Here is a 22,120-nt window from a genome sequence, read left to right as displayed (position 1 = left end):
GTAGACAATAGAAGGGGGAGGGACGTTGCAAAGTTGCGCACGAGTCGTTATGCTAATCACAGATTAAGTTTCGGTTAGCAATGCTGACAACTTTGTGGTACCTACATACATAGCTGCTCTACTTTTCTTTGTATTTTGGCTGTTAAATGTGAAGGTAACAGGTATATGAATGAAATCACTATCAAAGTAACTTAAATTAGTAATACTTTATTTTACAATAATAAATTATAATGACTTAGGTACGCCGATAAAACTATACTGTTCTGAGTTTATGTAATCTAGCTTAGGGTGGTTTCGACCAAACAATAGTAAATATTAATCTCAGAATAAATCGTCAATTTTATTCGACATTTTGATACATTTCCCATACTGAAACTGTCAATGTGTCAGTTATACCTAACGTGACCATACGTCCCGCTTTGGGCGGGACTGTCCCGCTTTCAGACTGTCTGTCCCGCTTTCCCCCGCAAGAGCAAAAACGTCCCGCTTTAGCTTTAAGAATGCATCTATAAAGTGTCTACGTGGGAAGAGGTACAAAAAGTGCTGGATTTACTGACCACGCAGGGGTTTATTAGCAGCGGTCAAGATACGCACTTATTTCTAACTTTGTGACAGATGAAAAGATCTCTGGCTGGAATGCCGAGAATGTTTCTACTGAAAACCGTTGGCTCGAATTATTCCAGCACTTTCGTACCAATACACTTGATGTAACAAACTTTTCCATACTTATCGAGTACGTTATGTGTCTGCCAGGAAGTAACGCACCAGTCGAAAGAGTTTTTTCTTAAATGAACAAAATGTGAACGAGGAATAAAACCCAGCTAAGTCACGGTAATACTATCTATACAGTATTCCAACTCGGCCATCTTTTTGAAATAAATGTCAACAGCCGCGCGGTACGTCACCGTATGACAACATGCGATAGGGCTGCCCACCTGCAGACCCTATTTTCATTACATCTGCCTACTTAGAATTTTTATCTAGTTTTGTGAATGTATTTTGTGATTGTATTTTTTTATTTTATTTTGAAAAACAAAATAACTTAGTGAATGATATAGGATAAAATGCATGTTGTTTTGTGATTAGTAGATTTAATTAAAAATTATATTTGTGTTAAGAATTAGTAATAAATCTTAAAAATTTGCGACCGTAAAATGTATGCGCCTCGACTGAGGCGTACAAAATGCTTGATTATTATACAGGGTGTTAGGTAAATGGGTTTATAAGCCGACACTAGCCCATGTTAACATGTGCATATAAAATTATTATGGTATAGTGAAGTCAGAAAATTGATATCATCATTTTAATAATTTTAATTTTCATACAAATCTGATTTTATAAATTTTATTTAGTATGAAAATTTAAAAAAATAAAATGATATCACTGACTTTACCATACCATTAATATGCATAATATGTTAACATGGGCTAGTGTCAGCTTATAAACCTATTTACCTAACACCCTGTATAAATAGGTAGTTGTAATTATTTTTATAAAAAAAGAGCGCTTACTGTTTCAAAAACAACACATCGTCCGTTTAGTACTGTGGCACATTCGCGACACCCCCGACTTTTGTATGTCGAGCGCATACCGAGATTTGAATTTCGAAGGAAAGCTCGCGTTTCGTCCGTTTGTATGAAGTTACAATACTGTATGATAGTATTACCGTGGCTAAGTGTAGCATAATATATGAAAGCTATGTTGATAACGAAAATAAATATAAATAAATTATTCAGTGAGTTCCATAGTTATCTAAAAACAAATACAAAAATACGTTCGTTTGTTCCGCCGACAAATACAAAAATATGACTTAGAAGTCACCCCACTATTTAACTGTTTTGTGTTTAGTGCTTTGATTTGTGTTATTCCCATGTGTTATTCAATCTTCTATAAACTTGTAAAACTCCCAAAACTTTGTTTTATTTTATAATTATTTTTTTTATTTATTTATTTCCACACACATTATTCCTTATTATTTAGAACTATTCCTCAGTCGTCCCGCTCTGGCACAGAAAATAAATGGTCACGTTAGTTATACCCGGAGTTATTCTCGGATAAAAGTTTGGTCGAATCGGGCGTTAGTGTCGGACTCTATTCTTTTTCAGGGCCCTATACTGAGCCCGAAAAAGAATAAAATCTACAATTTAGTCTATGAGTTATTTCTGTATATTATCTACTTAATAACAACTATTACTTAACAATACATAAAAATACTGAAATTTTTATTTATTGTATTAAGGCGAAGTCGACAGCACATCAGAGACTACAATTTTATTTATGTATTTCCAAGCTTAAGCCTATTTTTACAGAAATTCAATACAATAGAAAATTTGTAGCAATAACGCACCCACTGTCTACTAGCTGGACGTTATTTGGCTGAAATGACAATGATGACCGCACCTCTTAGCATGATGGCACTATGTTTGGATGTGCCGTCGTATCGTGCTAAGCCTTTGATTGTCACTTGTCATCCGGAGGAGGGAAGTCGAACCTTAACTTCGAACTCCTCCTATGTTCTTCTGATTAATTTCGTTGCAGGTCCAATGACAGTTTAACATTCCCCCGGGACAAACTTGACCTTGACTGGTTGGGTTTTTATTGGCGATCAAGCTGTAGATCCTGGCATAGAAGGCAGCGGTGGGAATAGTCCCGTGTGTGCTGTCGTTTGTACAGTCCACAGCATATTAAACTAAACAGTAAGCATTTTGTTGGAACGTAGCACTTATTACTACATAAATAAGATGTTTACATTGATAATATGCTGTCGTCTGTACATACATTGCTGTACAGTTTTTAAATTTCTCGCGTACAATATTGCGGTCTTTTTTGTACATGAAAAAACGTAGATAGAATAACTATGATTAAATATCTACTAGATTTTTACTGACTAAGTGACGGCCTCGTAATATACTCTTCCTTCGACGTCAGATCCATCCAGCTTTATGTACTGAAATAAAAAGGTATATTTCAGTGTTGTTACTAAAACTTGATTGAACTAGAAACTTTAAAGTTTCAGATTAGGGGCGTACCTACTTTATAGTATAAAATTAAAACGTTTTTATTTTGACAAAATAATTGTAATATATTATAATATCGCCGGGCAGGCAGTACTGTAACTTAAGGAAATTAATTTATATCTAAACGTAATTCATTTATATAATCTAAATGTATTTACCATAATAGCTTCATTTTCCCCGAATTCCTGTCTAAAATGTGCCATCTTCTTGCCGTCCTGGGTTTGAACGACTTTATGCAGGACATTGTGTGCTCCTAGTGTGTATGTAACTTTGACCTGAAAGAAAAAGTACATTGATTGTATGACAAAATAAATTGCTGAGATTCAACAGCACTTGGATTTCCTATCGCTGTCGGAAAATTATTTATTGTTAGATACAGAGTACAATAATAGTGAATCACCACAATAATATTTCTCGAATGCTTCTATTGCTCTGCAGTCATTATATTAAATATTTAAGTGTAATGTAATCCCTTGTGCATTAAATTTAGGTAATATTTACTAACATTTAAATGCAACTAAACATTCATTATATTTTTGAACTATTTTGGAATTATTAATTTTATATCATAGTTGTAATCAGGCAATTTCAATATTATTTCTTTACATGGAACCCTAAGCAATGGCATGAGACTTGTGTCTCGATTCAAGGGTAGGTACAGTCAGCGTCAAATAGTTCGTGACACCCAAGGTAGCTAAAACATTCGCAACACTTCTTTGTTACAATGGAAATAAGATTGTGTTATCAACTTTTTGGCCACTTTGGGTGTCACGAACTATTTGACGCTGACCTTACTTGAAGGGTTACATAAAAATACACGTCAATACCTTGCTCCCATCCTTTTTCTCCAGCTCAAGCTCCTCTCCTAGCCTGAAGAAGTGCGACATGACCTTGCTGTCCAATTCGAGTCTGAAGATGTACTGGTCAGGACTGTGCTGTGTGTACGAAAATACTGGAGCAGGGGCGTTTAGTATGTAGGCCAGTTGAGGACTTATTGGATCTGGAGAGAGAAAAAAACTTCAGATTGTTACATTACATTTTCTTTGAAAATAGAAGGAATATTAATGTGTATTGCACAAATTACTATTAGTTCAGTTAACCCTCGTAAGCTAAATATGCTTATGTCACGAGTGGGTTCACCACAATAGTCCAGCGGCGAGGTTCAAACCTACACCGTCAAGTGTAGTCGTGCAAGTCATACACCGTGGGCTATTGTCAAGATATGAATCATCTCTTATTTACAAAATTACTTAAGTCTATTATGCCTATAAATATTATTATGAATGGATTATGACATAAAAAGAAATAATATTTTAATCAGTCCGGCGACATACTTACCTACCTACATAACAGTATTTTTTTCATAAAAGGAAAAGTTTTATCAGCTCTACATCGATACATTTTTATAAAATTAAATTTTGCACAGTGTAACTGTGAAACCAGACTGAATTACTTAGCACTTTTTATCACACAATCAACAACACATCTAAATGTAAACACTCACTCGTTTGTTTCACTAACGCTTCCATGTTCTCACAGCCTATCCTCCTGAATTTTTTGCCAAAGAACGACATTTTGTTTGTAAATGTTTTATATTTTCATATCGGTGTTGATATTCCTTGTCACATCTCACCAGTCGCCTGACTGGTACTGATTATCATCATCATTCAAAGCTACATTTTGTCGAGTCATGGAGATAAGATGTTGAACTAATAACGATAAATATATACCTACCTACTAACTAGAAAGTGATTTTGTACCTACATTGATTAAGAAAATAGAGTCAAGGTCTGTATGTAAATGTAACGTATGATTAGAAAATACATATTAGAAATAACACATATTACTTTGTAACCAACAGAACCGGGCTGTAAATTTTATTCTCGTAATTAGTCAATATCGATATCCAACATCACAAATGCGCATGAATCTAAGTAATTTAATTATGTAGTTAGGTTCCTTGTAAACTTCACCCAAGTTTGAAACCCTGTGCTACTGTGCCTGTGGGAGTACCCATGGAGCTCGAAAAACTGGGAAACTTGGGCCGTCAATTGTGTCGATATTTACTAAATTCTTAATTCTATATCTTTAATCTTCTTTTTTTAGTTAGACTTAGTAGGATAATTGTGAGGATGAAGTTTAAATATCCAATATGACCAATGGATTTAGCAACAATTGCATCGTTAGTAATTTAAGGCATCGTTTGCTTTTCTAATCAGGATAGTATTTTTCATTTTAAAATACTCTACGAAATGCTACAAAACGATGATCATACGTATGAAGTTGCGGGCCCCACTAGGTAATTCGTATCTAGATATAAACGATAAATGGACTTATACGCTTACGAATTGATGAGATAAAATATGATTATCTATAATGACAACTGACCTGCTGGTGGAATTTAACCTGTCAACATTGTATACGTAGTTACCTAATCATCGGTCAAAGTCAGACTGTTTGAGAGCCACAATTTTGATACGTATCTAATCATCGGTTATAGTCCGGCTGTTTAAAAACCACACGTTTTCATATTTCTTTAATCTACGAAAGACCGGTAAACCAAGACTCCTTTTTACTACAGAGTGGTGAAGTTTATAAATACTTTTTTCAGGATTTTCATTATGATTAATTAATTAAGATTGCTTATTTGGGATACAGCAGCAGGTTTTCCCAAAAATGATAAGCAAGCTGAATATTACATGAGCTGGACTAGTCGCCAAAATTCATTAGATACATAGTTTTGTCAAATACAAATTAATTTTAGGTAGGTAGGTACATAGTCTACAGATACCGTTAGTTGTCAGGTTCATGATCATCATAATTTCAGCCATAGAAGAGTCCACTGCTGTACATAGGCCTCCCCCAATGATTTATAGGTTGACTTGGAAGCGGCCCGCATCCGTATTTTCATGAATCTAAATAATCATCTAGTTTTCTATTATCCAATCCATACAGCAGGCAGTGTACCTGTCATTGTAATGTCAGGGACATGACCGATGTCTGGCAGACCCGGAACCAATCTGTTGCGCAATTAACAATAAGATTACCAAACAATATGTAGAGTAGCCGGTACGTAATGCTAGGTGCTAATTTTATAGACGGCACAGACGAACACCTAATGCTGATTCCTCTACTGACCCTTTAACTACAAGGGACAATGAATATGGGTAAAGTTCTGGGTTTAAAAAGTGTGCCAAATTCTTGTGCAAAAGGTACAAGTAGACCTGGGAGCATTATCTGCCACTTCTGCCAGACAAGTCGTTGTACCTATATCTTGTAGAAAGGGAACAGTGAGTGTCGTAAGGGTAACTATTGTGTTTACTAGGTAGGTGTGGTAGGTGGACCGACGATCTGGTAAAGGTCGCGGGAAGAGCCTGGATGCGGGCAGCGCAGGACCGTTCATTGTGGAAAACCTTGGGGGAGGCCTTTGTCCAGCAGTGGACGTCATTTGGCTGAAACGAACGATGTATCGTTTTAAGTAAGAACACTTTTCAATTGACCAGACCGGGTTCGTACCTGGGAATGGAATTGCGTTTAGGGCAATAAAACGCACATTTCACCATTGGGCCGTCATAACGACCGCTCATACTAAAATGCGAAGTGCAAATAAAAATCTTATCTAAACGACTACTATCGCGATCTAAGTTCATCTTATCAATCGCCCTAAAAAGTCACATAACAAAACCTGTAAGCTTGTCAAGTTCGAGTGAGCGTCGGCCTTGCGTGCCAGGGCGGGGGCGCTTTACTGCGCCGCCGGTGCGCTTGCGCCGTCACTCGTGCGCCGAAGCCGAACGAACGCGCTTGATTCGAATTTCGAACGAGAAATGTCAGATTGACTTTTTTATTTTTAATTAATACACGATGTGGGCTTGGGCGTTTTGCCTGCTCGCGGCGTTTTTGGGCGCGGAAAGCGCGGGCGCGGGCGCCGCGCGGCTGGTGTGTTACGTAGACAGCACGCGCGCTACTGAAGGCTTTTCCGAGTGTACGCATTTGGTGTACGCGGGAGACGCGAGAGGAGAGAAGCTAGAGTCGCTGCTGAAGGAATATAGGAAGAACAACCCGAGGCTGAAGATTGTGCTGAGAGTCGCTGAGGGGGACAAGGTATGTTTAATGACTTATTTAATCCAGCCAGGACACTGGTATACCTACAGTAGTTTAATAATGTCATTTTGGTAAGGAATCTGAATAAGGGCTTTACTGCCGCTACTAATGTGTCAGCAGCATAACTGCTTAGATATTCGTGAAACAAAATTTTACTCGACATGTATTTTCGGGTTATGTGTGCCTTGTAGGGATTGCATTATATTTGAGTCACCTTGTATATTGTCGTCAATCCTAAAATCTAATACCTTTTGATGATTGATAGAGAAGGCTCTAAGTACACATTTGACCAAGAAGGCTCTAAGTAGGGTACACCTTTGACCTATTTACTGAAGGGCTTTACTTAATATTTTCTCAGCCGGTTTGGAATGAATTTCAACCTTATGAATCACATATCGTTAAGAGCTTGTTGTTGGTTATGTAAAAATTAAAATACCACAAATTAAGCCTAATTTCAGTAGTTATTTAATTTTCTCAGAATAAATGCAGTATAAAAATAGTTTACTTGAAATAAATGACAAGTTATTTCAACACGCGACGACACGGTTCAATCAAGCGCATGTTACTGGTTCTATATTGGCTCACATAAAATTCTAAATCCTATTCTTTGTCTTACTACCGATTTGTGTTCATAATAATCTCTCTTCATAATTTTATTTTTCATACTTTTTTTATTCATACATTTTTATTCCTACCATCGGAGCTCATAACAGTTAGTAATCATAATTTTTTTATCAATACTGTTACTACCAAGAACCATTTAAAATACATAATTTTTATTTTCAGATCTTTTTTCTTCATAACATTCATTGGTCATATTGTTTTAATTAATAATGTTGTTACTAAGAACATACTTCAACTCATAATGTTGTTGTTCAGAATAATTTACTTTATAACAGACATACTCGTATCTTTAAAAAAATCATATATAATTTAATAGAGTAGTAGCAGAGCATGCAGCATGCATTGGTATCTCCTCGTCTCCGGCGCTGCGGGATGTGCAGCCCTTCCGCCCTTGCGTAACGAGGCTCAGGCGCCCGGGTGAGCTGGAGCGGCTGAGGCTGGTCGCCGAGGCGCCGAAGGCGCCGATGGCGATCCAAAAAGCCGAAGCTGCGGAAGCTCGTTACAGCGGGCGAGGGCTGCCCTCCCTCCGCGCCTCCGGCTTTTAAATTACACTCTAGGGGTAGGGCAGACAAGACTACGTGGAGTCGGTTTTGCAGCGATTCGTTTCTGTCACGTTAGTTTTGTGGCACAAAATATTGCCTGTTTTGGACCATTTCAAATTAATTTAATGTTAAAATACGATTTAATACGAATATAGACATCATGATTTTCAATAATATGGAAAAATACACTTATGAGTAATAAATTTATGAAAACAAATATTAGGATACATCGCATTTATGAATATTATAGTTATTTATTCGAATGATTATGAGTTTCGATCATTAGTATAGAAAAATATATGAAAACAAATATTAGTAAAAACTAAGTGTATGATTAATGATATTATGAATATTAATGATTATGTTTTTAAATATGTAGGTTTTAAATTTTTTATGAAGAATGATCATTATGGTATCAAATTGTATGAGAAATATTTTCGGACCTCCAATGATAGGAATTGAAAAGTTATGTAAGAAAATGCGCTACCCATGTTACTTGCATAAAACATGAAAATTAGTAATCATATCTGTGATCTTTTTATATCTAGAGTAGATGCCAATGTAATAGCATGATGTGTGCCTTCATCCGTACTATATCAACTAGCTCGCATTAAAATACAGAAATAATTAACAAAATCCGTTACAAAATAGAGATATGTTACTTTACCGTAATGTTACTTCCATGCAAGTCTTACATGCATATTATTAGCGTGTAACAGGTGATGTAATGATGTAACAGATAAATTAGGCTCTAACGGTGGCCTAAAGTACAAACTTTGACTATGCCGGCGACTTACAACTAGGTTTGGTACACATACGAAATTATCGATATTAGGGCCTAACATAACGACAGTATTATTTCTTTCTTCATTTTATAATCGAACCTGAACTGTCGGAAAAAGATGCAAATCGTTAAAATAAAAAAACAGTTTAAAATTACATGCTTCAAATACTCGTATTATAAACTGCTACCTGTTTAAAATAGCATATTCTGATGCAAATATTCTCGTAGAGTTCCTTAATAATAATGTTAAAAGTGAAAAACATTGAGTAAGTAAGCTATGAATTTAAGAAACTTTATCCGGCCAGCAGAAAATCAGTTTTTAAAAAACATCGACATTCAACGGACATCCCTCGTTCCTTTCATCATCGAAACTCTTTGTTTCTTTGAAAGAAAGTGCCTCTGGGTCAGTACAAGCATCGCTAATTTTATTGAGTGCTTTGTTGACCACTTGTTAACATGCTGAGCGCCTACTAGTCTGAAAAGTTACAAATTAGTTAATGGAACGTTTTGCAGTCAGTTTGCGAGCGTACAACGTAAACTCCTTCTATTGTTTTTTAAAGTTTAAAGTGGTACCGGCCATTTTGAGAACGGGTTGTCTGTAAAAAAAAGTTTCTGGCGTTTTAGAAATATTCATAAAGTAGCCAGTATCAATCTTAAATGTAAAAAAAAAAACACTGGAATTGACACTGGCTTCGAAAGAAGGAAAACAGAGCAATGTCTGGACAAACCTAAATATAATTTGATTTATCGATTTTATTACATCGAAAATACATAAATAGGCTGTGTGCTTTAAGTACTTAAAAGGTTAATTTTAATTTACTGATTTCCTCTTTATGAGTTTTAAAAGTAATGAGTCATGTCAACATTACTGTTCGGTTGACGAGCGAGGTTGCACGAGATCGAGAGTTGTCTCAAAATTATCTTGCGGAATAAATGGCATTCAACGTGAAATGTTTCTCGGTATATCGGTAATGCATGACTAAACCTTAAGGTCCCTTGGACCCTATTAAGCGTAATTAAGTTGGCCCTGCGGTGACCTTACGCAACGCGAAGATATCTGGAGCGCGCGGATCACTTTCGTTATGTCAGAAGTCGGAACATTCGTCAGCTGGTGTTGACGTCAGCGCGGGCGCAGAATTGCTTGCCAAGCGGGGGCAAAATCTTTTTTTAATTAAGATAAGGATGCACAAACCGCATGCAGCCCCTTAGCGTAATAAAAATAGCGAAATGACAATATTTTTGAACCTTTAATCAGTGGTTTTTATTTTCTGCGACCCGTTTTTATCTCTTGGTCTGCCCGAGTGGCCCCTGGTCCCAATAAGTCTGTGCATGCTCCCTTTAAAGGCTTGCCTTAGGTTTCAAACTGTATTCTGCGGGTATCTGAACTCTGGTATAATAGTCGAATTCTTGATCACTGCGCGATCAATTTTATTATTGTTACGAGGCAATAAGTACTATAAGTCTCACAGTCACACTGGCCGATATAAAGCCTTTTGATGTTATATGTTATTCTATACGATTTATAACATGATACATAATTTCTTATATAAGATACACTACGAGAAAACGATAGAAAAACGGTAACCCTTTACATGAGGATCAAGAAGGAAAATCTTAGAGGAAATCTTATACCTTCTAGTATTTAAGAGGATACTCTAATAAATCTTTCTAATGTTATGTCACGTTATTGCCCGTCGAGCTGCCAACATTACCCGACCTCGTAAAACAGATGTGGTTCATGAGAACATTGGTTTTTCCTCGCTTTACTTCGCAAGTCGTTTGATGATGCATTCTTACTCTTAATAATAGAGTCTACATCATGAATGTGTTTCATATGCACATTTTTGTACGGATCTAGAGCAAAAATAAGGTTTATTGCAAAATGCTATATTAAAACTACATAAAGTTACCGCTTTGTTGAGTTTGATGCCCTATCGTCTGTAGGTACTAATTGACAAAATTTATGGACTGAGAGCAAGGAGACAGGGCTGCATTTGCGCAAGGGAGGTTTTGTAGATATCAATGTGAAATTGAGAACTCCGTCAGATTACAATATAACGCGTGAGATTGTACACTAACAGTGGAATATTTAGGTGTCAGATTATAATTGGTGGAATTCACAATTTTACGTTGATATACATAATGTTCATCTCATTCCATGCAGAGCATTCATTAAACCAATGAATTAAGCTAACGATAACAACTTGACCCTGAAATAAACTAAACCACAGTATTCTTTACAAATTGACGGCAACAGGACTCGAACCCACTTCACCACACAACCAAGGTCGTTACATAAGTGTGAAGTACATCCTGGTTATTCTATTAAACATAACATTGAACGTCAAATAAATAGGAATGCACCAGCGCAAAAATCACGAGCTACTTATTTGAAAGGTCAAATTAATGCATTTATTTTGACGCAAAGACGGAAGACTAAAACGCTCTATATTTTGTAAAGATCGTGTATGATCTCATTTCATACCTGTACTTAATATTTCCTGTGTCGTGACGTAATTAGTCTTATTTAATTGTAGGCGGAATATTAATAATGATATTTGATCGGATACATGCGATCTATCATGCGTTGGAATCGCGTAATCTGGTAGTCCATCCGTTCATGTTCCCTTGTTACATACACACTTTGTTACATCGAACTGACTAGCAACGCAAGCTCTGTAGGATCTTGCGTAGTTATAATAAGCCTAGGCGCAGACCACCGATTTTTGTTGGCCGATAGTTGGGTCGGACTGTTGACTAGTATGGAGATGTATGAAAGTGTACACAGATTTGGAATCGGCCGATTCTTCATACAAATTAGAATCGGGCCCAACTATCGGCCAACTAAAACTCGGTGGTCTGGGCCTAGGCTAAGTGCTATTTAAGTCATAAATGTATAATAGTCTGATGTGCTGCCGACTGCAGTACTTATCAGTCATGTTATGATTTTAATATTTAATGAATAATATTTAAGTTAACATTATTCTTCGTTAGAGTCAAGCCCTTATTAGTTAGTATGTAACTCTTAATTAGATGTTATTTAATTTTAGATCAATTTATAGATTTGAAATGAAAAAAAAATGAAAATGAAATGTTTTATTCAGCGACACAAAACAACATCTGAGATATAAAACTAAAACTAAATAATGTGCGTGTCACCGAAACGGTATCCACTCAGCATCATGCCGATTTGAGTCTAGGTATTCTCTAGTGTAGATTGTACTTAAGGTTTAAACCCTAATTTAGCACTACTCATATACTTAGGCTTTCGTGTGATTTTGATTAAAATTACTGTGTAGACTTTTTAATAAAATAATTTATGATAATAAACACGTAAATTCTACTCCGCGTTATCAAATAACGCGTTATTTAGGTACTTACCTAGCACAATTTGACAAATTACGAAATCAGATTAATCTTTATTATAGCATAAAGCAAGTTATTCCTATTATACTTTTGTATGTTTTTGAGGTGTTCGTAATATAATTAGAATTATCAATAATGGAATCTCCTTTCTTTGGACCTTTCGCTTCCGATAAAGATCGATTTCACCTGCTCTTAGCAAGTGCTTTGGTGTCTATTGTAGAGAAATTCACTATAACTTTACAAAAAGATATACCTAGTTTAAGTCAACATGATGATACAACAATTTTATATCTATGGGTTTTTTGTAGTTTATTTGTTTCAATTGTTTGATATATCTTTCATTCTTGCAAATGGATTTGGTATCGAACTATTAATGCTTAGTATACTCGTACTAAGTCAAAAAAGTTAATTTAAATTCATCTCATGTAATCTTCTTAGCGAGAAAATAATTATCTTCTTCTATCGTGTAATACCTGTGTGGGAGCATCCTTTGCCAGAAGGACAGGGCCTATCCTCTAAAAGCCCGACGGGGCCCTCGGATGGAGCCTGATTATACTTAATACAAAACACAGCTTGTATAACAAGCAAAAGTTGAAACTTTGACTGAACCAAAACCAAATGTCTCTATCTCCATATTCTCCATATTCCTTCATTGGTTGGGTTTTTGTGGCGGTTAAGCTGTAGATCCTGGCTACACAGGAGTTGCAGTGGTGGGAACGAGAGGTGGGAATAGTCCCGTTTTTTATCTCCATATTCTCTATGTCCAAATTAACTAAATTACACATACGAGTAGCTACCACAACCACTCAAACTGCTTCAAAGGCAGCATAACAGCCGCTATAGAAATGCTTTCAAACCTATCTTCTATTATAATAAAGCATAGATTAATACGCGTATGTAGGAGTAACCTGACTCCTCAATGCCATGACAGCAGTAATTGCTCTGGTTCACGCCCACAGCCCAGATCCGTTTAGAGACCGTATCTAAGCATGATATTTTCATAACTAATGGGTTTTGACAGATTTTTTGCACTGGTTTTCAATCGTGGGCGGTATTTGTTTCAAAACAATCATTAAAGTTATTCAAAAGCTATTATTTTCACGTCACATGAATTCATTAAAAGTAGTCCTACCACAAATTATGATTGCTTGCCTCCTATAATAAAAATTCTGTCCTTTTATGGAGCGAATCAACAATAATTTTCATTTCCTTTTTGAGGATAGGTACCTATAATGTATCAAATTTATGCAAAAAAGTTTATCATCATGACATGATCGATCTTAAGTAAGTACCTACGTAATTAAAAATTGATTTAATTTATGTCTCATTTGTTTCCTTTAATAAATATGAGTAATTAAGCTGAAATCTTGGTGCTGTAAAAGTATGATTTATTGAAGTAAAAGGATTATTATCCCGGCGAGCGTAAGGTTGGGTGTGGTACACCCAGACCTTGAAAAATCGATTAATATTTTAATAACGAATTGTTGTTATGCTTCGTGCGCTTGAGTAGCTGCGCGGAGGGACATACGGAAGCGTCCCTTGCCACTGTTTCAGGCGACCGCCGCCCGGGGTATGCTGAGGACGAGGTTGAAGCTGTCCGCGGGTGCGTGACACCCGCCTTACGCTACTTGTAACGAATTTGATCAAACACATTTTATTATATTTTTATTATTTTATCGATTTTTTTTGGTTTTTCTTCAGGCTAAAGATCTAGAATGTCTTACGAAGATAATTAAATAGATTATCAGGTCTTTTCAAACAAACTGAAGTCAGTTCTTCCGACAAGTCTGGTAGTGACCAAAATATTGATAACTAGCTTTCCGCCCGCGGCTTCGCCCGCGTGGAATTTTGTCTGTCACAGAAAAACTTTATCGCGCGCGTCCCTGTTTCAAAAACCGGGATAAAAACTATCCTATGTTCTTTCCCGGGACTCAAACTATCTCTATGCCAAATTTCATCAAAATTGGTTGCGAGGTTTAAGCGGGAAAGCGTAACAGACAGACAGACAGACAGACAGACAGACAGACAGACAGACAGACAGACAGAGTTACTTTCGCATTTATAATATTAGTTGGGATGTCAACGAAAGAAATTTTGAAAGTGACATAGGAGTAGGAGATGTATGACGAGGCAGCATGAAGGATTGATAGAGAATAATGGCGAAGGCAATTGTAGTTATTTGTTGGGAAAACATGGAACAAAATGGTTCACAGTACCAAAAATTCGACTGTAAAAACTGCACAAAATCTCAAAACGAATTAAGTATTTTTTTATTAGTTTTATTATCCATTTTTAGTGTTATTTTGTTCTTATGTTGAGTCTATTTAAAGAAAAAATAGTCTTTATTGTTTTTGTTTTCATATTTTTGACAAAAAATCATAAACATGTGCCATTGTAAGTTCTAATTGTTAATTTTCTTAATTTCTTAAATAAATAACATTGCTAAATTATTTACTGTAATTTGTTTCTTAAATAAGTTCAAAATATAACTAAATATCAGTTTAATATCAAAGAAAATAGATATTTAAAATAATAGTGTATAATAACCACACAATCACGATCTGGGTGTGCTACACCCACCTGGCGCTATTTGTTACTTTTTCCAACCTTACGCTCGGCGGGTTAAGAATCATCGCACGCAGCTTATTTCAATATTCCCTTGCTTAGGTAGTGTTTTTATTTACTTTATTTCCTCACATAACATATCTTAATTAAATATCAATCACACATCGCATTGTTCACATGACTCACTGCTCGTATTCTTGACCCTGGATTTGGCAGATCGTGTCAAGGCCGCCGATTGTTATCGGCTATTGTCAGTTTGACAGCTATCTATTTTGACGTATAAGAATGCAGACGCGTGGGACTTGTCGCTTGGTTTTCAATTGTGTGGCCTAAGCCTTAGGGCATCGATTTGAATGAAAACATTTATTGTGTTAATGATTGATTTGTTACCATTTGTTGTGTGTGAATTCGGTGAGGACAACTTCTGTGTGAACTTTATTGATTTTGGATGTGTGGTACACGACTAGTTCTACCAGTTAGTTTATGTTGACAATAGCAATGCTATGTTCTATTGTTATGTTCTACAGGTGAAAAGCTCTATTTATGAATTGCTGTGTGCATTATACATACAAGCTTTACGGGATAATAACTGGCTGATACGGTCGATATTTATGTAATACTTTTATGATTTATGATACATATTATTAGGCCAGTAGAATTAGATTTTAAATCGGAAATAATTCCTGCAAAAGATTTTATTGCTTTAATGGCTTTATTGGTTGCCCATTAAGATTTGTCGTGTGGTGTCGAATCTTGGACCAGGCATACGGCTAGGCAACGTATTCGTTCAGGAGAGTGCAAGGAAAAGGGGCAGCCACAGTAGGTAACACAGAGTCGTTCAGGAGAGTGCAAGGAAGAGGTGCACCAACCGCAGTTAAGGAACGGCTGGGACGAACAAGGATAGGCGCATCCAGATCGTAAGCCTTGATAGGGTTACACTGGTTGAGGCGGCCCCTTTAAAGACTTGGAAGCCTGCGTGTAACGAGCCATTGGACGTGGAGTCGGTCATTAATTATACGTACATTTTCTACTTTGTCGAAAATAAACACCAACCACTTTAAATAAATTTTGATAACTGTAAGGCATTACTATTGTATTGGGTCTGCCTGTAAAAATAGTAAATGTATGTGGAATTAATTAGGTGCCATAACTGGTACAACAAGTTACGATTAAATATCATTGCTACTAATCCAGTTTCTAATCCTGTGTTGAGTGATAGCGATAAGTGCGCTATCACTCAACACAACACTCTATCATAATCTATATTATAAAAGAAAGTCAAGAACGGCTGAACCGATTTAGCTGAAAATTGTCAGGGAGGTAGTTTAGAGCCAGGAGAAGGACATAGGATACTTTTTATCCCGTTATTTATTGCCATTAAGGCGGAACAAAGTTCGCCGGGTCAGCTAGTCTATATATATAAAAGAAAGTCGTGTTAGTTACTTCGCTTATAACTCAAGAACGGCTGAACCGATTTAGCTGAAAATTGTCCGGGAGGTAGTTTAGAGCCAGGAGAAGGACATAGGATACTTTTTATCCCGTTCGAAATTAAAAAAAAGTCTGCTTATTTATTGTCATTAAGGCGGAACAAAGTTCGCCGAGTCAGCTAGTAATATAATAAACTATAGTGCTGTAATCGCCGCAATCATCATCATCTCAGTCATAAGACGTCCACTGCTGAACATAGGCCTCCCCCAATGCTTTCCATGTTGCCCGGTTGGTAGCGGCCTGCGTCCAGCGCCTTCCTACCTTTATGATATCGTCGGTCCACCTTGTAACCGCCGCAATAATCTTATTAAAAAGTATTGCAAGGATCTGTTAAGGTCACCCGAAGCTGGTCACGTCAGCCTTCCATTAACGGCTTAATCCGCCGACATTGAAACGCGAGCTTTTATGTGCTTTCACTAGTTAATCTCATAACGAGTTCAATGAGTCAAGGCTGACCGAGTTATCTAATGTAAATGACTGTGTGATATAATTTTCGCAAGTTTATTATGATGTCAATAAGTCTTTATGTAAATTAAGTATAATAATATGTACAAATGTTGATAACTATTGAGCTATTTATACCTAGACCTGATTATGCGATGTATTGGCAATTGGTAAAATCGGCCCGACAAGCGAAAGGTCGTGGGTTCCATGTTTTCACGTTATTTATAATCTTTATAAGATCTTTTTCTTTTATCATAAAAAGATCTTTGTTTGTGACATATTGTTGTACAGTAACAGCACATTTTTATTCTAGAGAAATTTAGATTTCAAACTTATCTTGTTTATCAAAACCACTTGAAGATTTTACCTAAAGGTATAAGAAGTCTTAACTTAGCTGAAATGTATTAAGCATCATAAAATAAATTATGCTTATACGACGGTGCTAACTCGTTGATGTCTTTTTCATGGTAACTCATTTCTCTTCAATTTTATGCTTCTTTTATACGTCTTAAACTTACCAAATTACATTTTATTTCTTCATTTATTGTGAGCCTACTCGTATGCTGTAAAAACAACAACATAATAATCTGCCCAGCCCTTTTTACGAGCAAAGCTATTTAAAAAACAAATGACATTTACAATTAGGTAAGTAGACCGAGAAAGTACCTAAACGTACCTGTCCACCTACTTATAACGTCCTTCACAAGTTCACCCAATGACCACATAAACTACAAGTGTCGCAAACTGAGTACGATCGGGTTAACTTCACCAAACTGGTTTAAATCGTTATATTTTGACAGACGATACGAATTGCGCAAATTGACACCTGTTTTGATGATTTTAGAGCAATATGATCGATTAATCTAGGTTATAGATACATATGATTTCTTTAAATATATGGATATTAAAATCTTAGTAAAGACGTAGTGTGGGCAGGCCCTCTAGTAGGTGGACCGACGATCTGATGAAGGTCGATCCCTGGGGAAGGCCTTTGTCCAGCAGTGGATGTCATTTGGCTGAAACGGAGGAACGAACGATTAATTTATCTTAACTTGTAGGGTACATTGGTGGTTCACCCGATTTCATATAATATTACCTAACTTTTTAATCTTTTAATCCGGTTGTTTTCATATACCTACATATACTCAACATCAGATAAACCGCACCTTCCGCGACGCGAACTTTAACGATTTTCTTCTGACACAATCATGGTACCCCAACAATATTGGTGTTATTTGACAGCCCAATAAATATCCTTAAAGAAAAACACATTTAATTTCTTAATAAATGATTAACATATACCATAAATGTGACTTGAAAAAATACCTCACTTTGGGCCCAACTATGGGATCAATTAGACCAAATTTTATGGTTATAAAACCAAATAATGATTTCACGTGTCCTCTTTAACAGATGGATAGCAATTAAACCCAACTTAACAGTTTTATAGCCATAAAAGTTGGCTCTAGCGTAACTACCTATTTTTTGAAGAAGTGACTCTGGATCCTTCTAAAGACACATTTTTGGGGTTAAAACCTTTCCTTTAATGAAATGAAGGTTAGAACTAGGCTTTTAAATGGTACCAATATTGGTAGGAAGTGGAGATGCATACGTTTGAAAATGCTTGTCGCGGGAGGTGCGATTTATTTGACGTCGAGTGTATAACAGTCCTTAAAGGCCTTTGCCTTTTGATTCCAAGTGCTTTTTACTGTTGAAGTCTCATTACTGATCAGTCAATCATTTTCAACGTATTCGGTAACAGCTGAAGCTTTCGTTGCCATATGGCTCGTTCAAAAGGCTACAGGACTGTCATTATTTAGTCGTTCCGACGAATTTCTTATTAGGGTTCCGTAAGAAGATAAACGTAACTCTTAATGAGATTACTTTGATGGCTTCACTCGCGTGAAAGTTGTCACAGATCGTCATAAATTATAGCCTATTTATGTTATTCTGGGTTATAAACAAGTTATAATCAAAATCTGTTCAGTAGTTTTTGCGAGGAAGAGTAACAAATATATTAACATTCAGACATCCATACAAACATTTATAATATTAGTAGGATTATTCCGCTGAGCGAGTAGAGCACTTTGTCGGCTGTCCAACTACTGTCAAAACTTTCTTCTAAGGATCTCGTGGAAGTATAGAACTGGATGAAGTACGAGCATAGAAGGGTACGGACTCCAAAGCGCACGAGTCGTACTAGTACTTGACTTCTTCTTATATTTTGCCGCTGGCATGCAAAGTGCAACTCGATGAGTTTTTTAAGTGAAAAATTGTGTCTTTTTTATTCATATTTTGGTTGGGTGAAGTGTTTTATATCTGAAACGGCCACAAACTGCTACAACAGGGTATTAAAAAAAATAATTGCAAAGAAAATTGCAATAATGTAATAAGTAGGTAGGTACCTTCGATATAATATACCTACTCATACCTATCAAAACAGGATAATTTATTTACTCAATTTATGTGAGAACAGCTTCGTAATGCATATGTATGAATTAAGATCTGTTATGCATATTTCAAAACGCAAAACTGGCATAAAATGTGAATATTTTGCAAATTCCTATATTCAAAGCTCTATATAGCGACTATAATCCTGTAAATAATGAGATTGGTACGTAATAGTTTTAAATTAGTGGGTTGTAGTGTACTGCAATAAATTGAACTAGAATGTTGGCAGGTTATTTACATGAGAAGCGTAATGGGCACTTATGAGGGCTTGAGGTGTGGCCCTTTATTGAAGCTTGTAGAGTACACTGAGATGCGAAATATCTTGAGCACCCAAAGCATATAAAATAGTACGATAAAAGGCTTTATGCAAGCTCAAAAACAAGAATTAATAACAAAGTTACTAAGCCTAGGCGCAGACCACCAACTTTTAGTTGACTGATAGTTGGGTTACAATAAATAGTAGTAGTAGTCATTACAATAAATAATACAAAGAAGTACATATTTTCCTGATTTTTAACATTCCTAAAACATGTTTCCGGACGTTTAACAAAAATTTTTTTCAGTCAAAGTAAAAATTAAAAAGTTTTAGGCCTGAAGAAGGAAGAAAATGTTGTATCTTTCAACTTACTTTGGAGTCAATCTTTAAGCACCTGACTGTACTGTCATACAGTTCTAGATTTATGAACCCGTGTCGCCAGCATGATACATACATGTTAATAAGTGCATTGTGGCTTAACCTTACCTGTCGGTGTTTCAAATGGGCGTGAAAATTATAATGGACCGCAATAAATAGATGGCATTGACCATGGAGAGATATCCGCAAGTTTAGCATTGCTATTTAAGAAATTAAGTTATATTTTTGAGAATTAACTTTCTTTCTCTGTTTCTATTTTTATTTTTTGCAGTTAACGCAACTTTTAGTAGCTAATTTGCGATATTTATTTATATTTAAGGAATGGGAAACTAATTTTCTTTCTCTACCTCCATTTTTTTCTACCATCTACATAACATTTGTATTTTAGTAATTAATTTGCGATATTTTTGATTTATGATCTGATTCTGCTGAGAAAATTGATGTAGAACAAGTAGCACAGTACAGATACAGCTGTTGTAATCAATGTATTAGCGTGGTATTAGTAATTATAGTATTAGGTATCCAATCTCCATGATTTAAAGACCTCACGATATACATACATTATTGTAATTAACCAAAATCAATCCAGCGCATGTCATACATCGTGTAATATGTTTCTATACGCAATTAAATTTGTATATTGCCTATATACACCTGGCAGCTATTAGCAATAGTTTCAATTTACGTACAGCCGTTTATTAGTCTAATTCAGACACTTATTAAATACATTTGACATGCAAAACTAGTGCTTCGATAATGACAGCTCGAGAACCGTTCACACCGATGCCGCGATGTCGAATACATAAATTATATCAAATGTATGTGTCTTATTGCTATTACAATAAAGTGCAGAATAGTGTAGCAATAATGTAGAGTCGCGTTACCCTTTCGCTGTTATATGGAGTGTGTAATTAGTCTTCAATGTCATTGGCAAAGATTATGTATGAATTATTGCGTTCAAAATATGTATTACTAGCATTCTACCCGCGGCTTCGACCGCGTAGATTTTTTCGGTTTTTTGTATCTTATGACACTCTGCAATAATGTGGCTTTCTATTGGTGAAAGAATTTTTAAAATCGGTTCAGTAGATCCCGAGATTATCCCTTACAATTTAACAAATATACAAACACACAAACTTTACCTCTTTATAATATTAGTATAGATAAAGCAGGACCAGTTCTTCTTGTTTCGTGATCATATTAACATAAAACGTGAAGACCATTTTCAAAATTCATAATTTTCAGGGGCACGTTTCTTGGCACATTGATTTTGATCCCAATTAATATGGTATCATACTAAGCTCGTGAGCTTGTTTCTGAAATATAAATATAACAATATTACGGCAATGCATGGTTTTTGTGTAACTGTCATTGGTTTCTTTACAGTGTGGTATTCAGAAATGTTACATAATTTAAAGTCTGGTCTTACTTAACTATACCTTACTGGTATTACAAACATTTTCTGTTATGTTGTATGTAAGTAGGTACGTACCTACTTTGTTTTCCTAATTAAGAATTTCGCACACATCCTCAGAACACCATGGATGGTTACAACAGGCATTTTACCCTACTTTATTCAAAAAACCTAAGGATATTAAAATTCCCATCTTTGTTAACGACGAGGCAGTTTTTCTTAGGTTAAACAAATGAAGTCCATTTTACATGTCTTTGTGTGGCTGCCGCCGTTAATGGGTTTATCTGTCTTAATTACCATGTCATCGTTACGGTGTGTGTCCATTGTTGGGGACGACACGACTTTTTTGTCTCTTTAAGATAAAAATATCGTATTGTCTTTTTTGGACATCGATATTAGGTGAAGCTTTTTTAGACCGAATGAGTGACGAATTGACGATACAAGTTTAAAAATACATAATATAAAATAACATGGTTCATTTTCTGAGAACATCACACATGAAATAGAACAGTGGAAATACTATTATAAAGACTCAAACTTAAGGTATGCAATGTTTATATCACACCCAATAATTGCGTGTATGAAATTATCCAGTAACTGCGTTACCAAGCGTTTATTTATTTTACAATGATGGAAATTGGACAGCTACATTATGTTAGGTACTTTACAAGAGTAGTAGAATAAACATAA

General features: G+C 35.8%; 2 protein-coding genes across 4 annotated transcripts in view; one reads left to right on the top strand and one right to left on the bottom strand.

The window, feature by feature from the left end:
* Positions 1–187: 187 nt before the first annotated feature.
* On the bottom strand, positions 188–4,657 carry LOC114357315 (fatty acid-binding protein-like). Of its 2 annotated transcripts, XM_028310873.1 has the most exons (6): positions 4,522–4,657; positions 3,845–4,017; positions 3,176–3,292; positions 2,760–2,947; positions 2,039–2,728; positions 188–396 (listed from the first exon to the last, which is right to left on the bottom strand). In XM_028310873.1, exons 1-4 carry the CDS (start codon positions 4,589–4,591, stop codon positions 2,888–2,890), a joined length of 420 nt encoding a protein of 139 aa, XP_028166674.1. In that variant the 5' UTR covers positions 4,592–4,657; the 3' UTR covers positions 188–396; positions 2,039–2,728; positions 2,760–2,887. The 2 variants fall into 2 exon arrangements, with proteins under 2 accessions (XP_028166674.1, XP_028166673.1); XM_028310872.1 differs by having other exon boundaries at positions 2,039–2,947.
* Positions 4,658–6,806: 2,149 nt separating this feature from the next.
* Positions 6,807–22,120, top strand: part of LOC114357318 (uncharacterized) — a 38,503-nt gene continuing 23,189 nt past the window's right edge. For both annotated transcript variants that reach the window (XM_028310879.1, XM_028310878.1), the window contains exon 1: positions 6,807–7,118. In XM_028310879.1, the coding sequence (XP_028166680.1) occupies positions 6,879–7,118 (240 nt within the window). In that variant the 5' untranslated portion in view covers positions 6,807–6,878. The remainder of the gene's footprint in view (positions 7,119–22,120) is intronic.

The sequence above is a fragment of the Ostrinia furnacalis genome, unplaced genomic scaffold (assembly GCF_004193835.3).
Source record: "Ostrinia furnacalis isolate ACB-3 unplaced genomic scaffold, ASM419383v2 OfSCF3133, whole genome shotgun sequence".
NCBI lineage: Eukaryota > Metazoa > Arthropoda > Insecta > Lepidoptera > Crambidae > Ostrinia > Ostrinia furnacalis.
This window is presented reverse-complemented; position numbering and strand designations above follow the sequence as displayed.